A 4,230-nucleotide genomic window follows, 5' to 3' on the forward strand; every position below is an offset into this window, starting at 1 on the left:
CGAATGAGGCCAGCACCGACAGGGCGAGCAGACCAAGGCAAAGCCGGCGTGGAAAATTTCATGGGTGAGAAGTGGGAATGCGGGACACGATGCGGTGATCAGCGTAGCCGAGAAGCAGACACGCGCCCGTCGGGCTGAGCGGTTGAATAGTTTGTAGGAGTGGTGCCGACAAGCATAGGCCGGGGCGGGAGCTTGCCAGCGAGGGACGCAGTTGTCCTAGCGCTGAGGTTGCAGGCGGGCAGAGCCCCCGCTGGAGCATCGGCCTCTCCCTCCCTCTCTCCCTCTCCCTCTCTCTCCCTCACTTTCCCTCCCTCCTTCTCTATCCTCTTCCTCCCTCTCCCTCACTTTCCCTCCCTCCTTCTCTATCCTCTTCCTCCCGATCCTGCTCCTGCTCCTGCTGAGTTCCTGCTCCTTCTTCACGCTACTTGCTTTTCGCTTCCCTCAACCTCCCTACTTCTTCTAACCGATTCATCATCATTATCCTTCTCCTGCTGCTGCTGCTGCTGCTGCTGCTGCTGCTGCTGCTCTTTCATAGGGATCATGGTATCACCGGAGTCTAGGGCGACGACGATCTTATTCTCCATCACGCGATAGACCAGCCCGCGCAGCTCCTGCTCCTTGGAGGACGAGGAAGGCACGTGCGCCACGTTCGCCTTGCGCAGGGCGACGATATCCCCTCCTCCGAAGCAGTGAGCAGGAAGGAGCGGCTCCGAGCCGCTGCTCTCTGTCTTGCCCTTATCGTTCTTCTTCCCTCCTAGCGCCTTGCTGCGGCACAGGGTGACCAGGGTCCGCCCTCCCAGGCCATGCTTCCGTTCCGTCAGGACCAGGGAACCGATCACCACCCCCCTCTCCTCCAGCTGCTTCAGGCTCAGAGTCTCCTGCTCGTCTGCGGTCTGCGCCTCCTCTGCCATGCGCTCCATGTCCACCAGCTCGAGCTGCTTCTGCGTCCATGCTTCCAGGTCCATGGTGGGAACAACTGTAGGCGTCAGCCCTCCAATGCCAGCCTTCGTCGCCTCGACCCCGAGCGCGAAGAGCAGAGCGAGCAGCAGCAAGGACCTGATGCTGGTTGAGATAAGAAACAGCCGGATCGTCGTTCAGTTCTCCTCCTGATGTTCGTGCTAGCGCTGTTCCCTGCCTCCTACTTGAAGATCCAAGTCACACTTGCCCTGCAGAACCCAAGAGCTCCTTCTCGTTGCTATCGTGCATCCAGTCAGTTAGGTTGCTCCTCCTTCACTCTCCTCCTCCTGATCCTCCTGATCCCCTACCTTCTCCTGCTCCTCTTGCTCCTGCTCCTGCTCCTGATCCTCCTGCTCCCCTACCTTCTCCTTCTCCTGCTCCTGCTCCTCCTGCTGATGTTCCTGCTCCTGCTGCTGCTGCTCCTCCTCCTCCTGCTGCTGCTGCTGCTCCTCCTTCTCTCCCTGCTCCTCTTCCTCCTGCTTCTATTCTTTCCTCCCCACCTCCCGACAGATTGTCAGCCAAGTGGAGGAAGGACTACCCCTACCCCTCGCTAGACGACATGTACCCCTCTATTATCTCACTTTGAGACTTGATTAAGGGGGTACTGTGCAATATAACCCCACCCCACCTGGGGTACAGGGGTGTGGCCGTATCGTGGGAAATCCTATGGAGGAGACCAAGCGTGCGTGTAGGAGATGAGATACGAAAAGGAGTGAAGAGAGGTAGAGAGGAGGGAAGAGAGGAGAGGAGAGGAGAGGAGAAGAGAGGAGTGGAGAGGAGAAGAGAGGAGAGGAGAGGAGAGCAGAGGAGAGGAGAGGAGAGGAGAGGAGAGGAGTGGAGTGGAGTGGAGAGGAGAGGAGAGGAGAGGAGAGGAGAGGAGAGGAGAGGAGAGGAGTGCATAGAGGTGGATAGGAGCTCAGCTGAGGCATCGTTTTGTACGTGATGCTCAAGGGATGGAGACTAGCATCACTGGTACAGCGCATTGATGTATCTTCAGCCCCTCGTCTTCGACTGATGCATACCTATCCTCGCACTTCACTCTCTCAACAGCAGATGAGGAGCATTTCTTCAGAGCGACACGTCGAGATGAGCTTGAGCGAGATCCACAATCTCACTCGCTCCGTCTTGATCCGGGAAGGCGCCAGCCCGGAGCATGCGGACAGTGTTGCTGACTGCGTCAGGAATGCTGAGAGGGACGGAGCCAGTTCCCATGGGATGTACCGAGTTCCAGGATACATCAGGTCCCTCCGAAGCGGAAAAGTCCGCGGAGATGCGGACCCGTCGCTGACCCGAGTCAACGATACGGTGATGAGGTGTGAGGGAGATCGCTCCTTCGTCTCTCTCGTTCACCGTCGATACCTCGAGCAAGTCATCCAGGTAGCTCGCCAGCACGGGGTTTGCATCTTCGCCGCCCGGAGGATCGCGCATTGGGCGGCGCTATGGCCGGAAACGGAGGCCATTGCGGATGCGGGGCTGGTAGCCTTTGCGTGCACGTCCTACCTGCCGACCGTCGCGCCCCATGGCACTCGCCATGCGTTCTTCGGGACGAACCCTGTCTCTTTCGCGTGGCCTCGACCCCTCCGGCCTCCTCTGGTGTTCGACATGGCGACTTCATCCTCCTCCCTCGGCGACTTGTCCTTGAAAGCGCGCATGGGGGAGGAGGTGCCAGAAGGGACGGGGTTGGATGGGGAGGGAAAGGTGAGCAAGGATCCGTCGGAGATTCTCAAGGGTTGCCTCCTCCCCTTCGGAGGATACAAGGGATCGCACCTCGCCATGGCAGTGGAGCTCCTGGCAGGGCCTCTGATCGGGGAGACCACGAGCTACGAGACGGCCAGGGAAGACAACCAGGACGGAGGTCCTCCCCTCGGAGGCGAGCTGATTGTTGCCATGTCGTTGGATATCATCTCAGGATCCAAGGAGAGTGCGGAGGCCGCGGAAAGATTTCTGAAGCACCTTGAGGAGATGGAGAGTTTTGGAATGCCCGGGCAACGAAGGCACCAACGGAGGTTAGACCTGGGGAAGCGGAAAATCGATGCAGTCACGATGGCAGAGATCGAAAAGTTGCTCGAATCATCGAAGTGATAGCTGCGAGCTATTGGGAGAACGAAAGAGGATTTGTGTTTTGTAACAAACATGGTTTCGAGTGATTGAGAATGTGAGTAGTTTATTGTGAATCGAGGCGAGGGAAAAACCTAAAACTAGCAAAAGATCATCTGGATTTACATACTTTACACGACTGCGCAGCCTCTTGAGTCAGTTCTGTCTCATATCCAAAGTCCTCTTCATCGCAGCTCTGCGAATCGATCATCTCCTCATCCGAAATGCAAAGTTCGGTATCTGGGCTCTCAATCTTGGATGCCCTCTCCTGGACTGGGCCAAAACTTGGCAGCTCACAGTCCGTCGGAAACATCAGCACCTCCAAACGATTCTGATCGCCCTCGGTAATCTTTTGAAGGACAACAATGAGCGATTCCTGCTTCCCTGGCCGGGGTAGTGTGAGGAGCACCTTGTCTGCGGTCCGCTGAGCCATGATAGCAGCTTCATGCAGAATCTTGCGTCCATCACCCTCCCATTCGATCGTTCTGAGCATGCGTCCTGTGATGCCAGAGGACGTTCTGTTCAAGAGCGCAGACGCCAGTCCGTCGATGCTGATGATGAAGAAAGGCTCGGCTGACTCGATGACCAGCCGTCCTCGCTTCTCCACAAGATGGCTTGGCAGCAACTTGGCGATGTTCACCCTCCTCGAGGTATTCTCCCCTTTCAAGATGGAAAAAAGATTCTGAATCATCCATTTCGGACCTCCTAGGCGCCTCTTGCAGGCAGCGCAGCTTCTGCTGGCGCGATAGCCCCTTGCAGCAGCTTTGTCGCCAGAGCGCGAATTTACATCCTCTGAATGAGCATGTTTGTTGTTTGTGTTCATGGGCTCCATGCCAGCATGCACAGCATCGTCCTGGCCAATAGAAAGCTTCTTGTTGTACATCTCCGATATATCCTCTACTTCGCGCATGTTCGCCATAATATGCAGTTGCTGCTTACTCTCTCGTCGACACAACACTTTCAGCAAGGGAATTATCAAAAGTTCCTTCTGTCTTGTATCTTTCTGTCTTGTGTTTGTTCTTGCGCTCTCAAGTCCTTTGCGATGTTCGGGCTTGTCGACCTTCCTGTTAAATAACAACAATGTTTACTACACCCCGCTCGCCCCCCCCCCCACGCCCTCTCTCACTCCCGCTCGCGCTCGCACTACACTCTACTCTACTCTACTCTACTCGTACC

The 4,230-nt window shown here is 56.5% G+C and overlaps 2 protein-coding genes across 2 annotated transcripts; one reads left to right on the plus strand and one right to left on the minus strand.

Annotated features, from left to right (window-relative positions):
- Positions 1-2,043: 2,043 nt before the first annotated feature.
- GUITHDRAFT_118885 (hypothetical protein) lies at positions 2,044-3,039 on the plus strand (the record flags this gene model as incomplete). The annotated part of the gene is made up of 1 exon (XM_005821877.1): positions 2,044-3,039. One exon carries the CDS (start codon positions 2,044-2,046, stop codon positions 3,037-3,039), a length of 996 nt encoding a protein of 331 aa, XP_005821934.1.
- Positions 3,040-3,104: 65 nt separating this feature from the next.
- GUITHDRAFT_155631 (hypothetical protein) lies at positions 3,105-4,102 on the minus strand. The gene has a single exon (XM_005821878.1). It carries the CDS (start codon positions 3,971-3,973, stop codon positions 3,167-3,169), a length of 807 nt encoding a protein of 268 aa, XP_005821935.1. The 5' UTR covers positions 3,974-4,102; the 3' UTR covers positions 3,105-3,166.
- Between the last annotated feature and the right edge of the window lie 128 nt (positions 4,103-4,230).

This window comes from Guillardia theta (assembly GCF_000315625.1).
Source record: "Guillardia theta CCMP2712 unplaced genomic scaffold GUITHscaffold_136, whole genome shotgun sequence".
Taxonomy (NCBI): Eukaryota; class Cryptophyceae; order Pyrenomonadales; family Geminigeraceae; genus Guillardia; species Guillardia theta.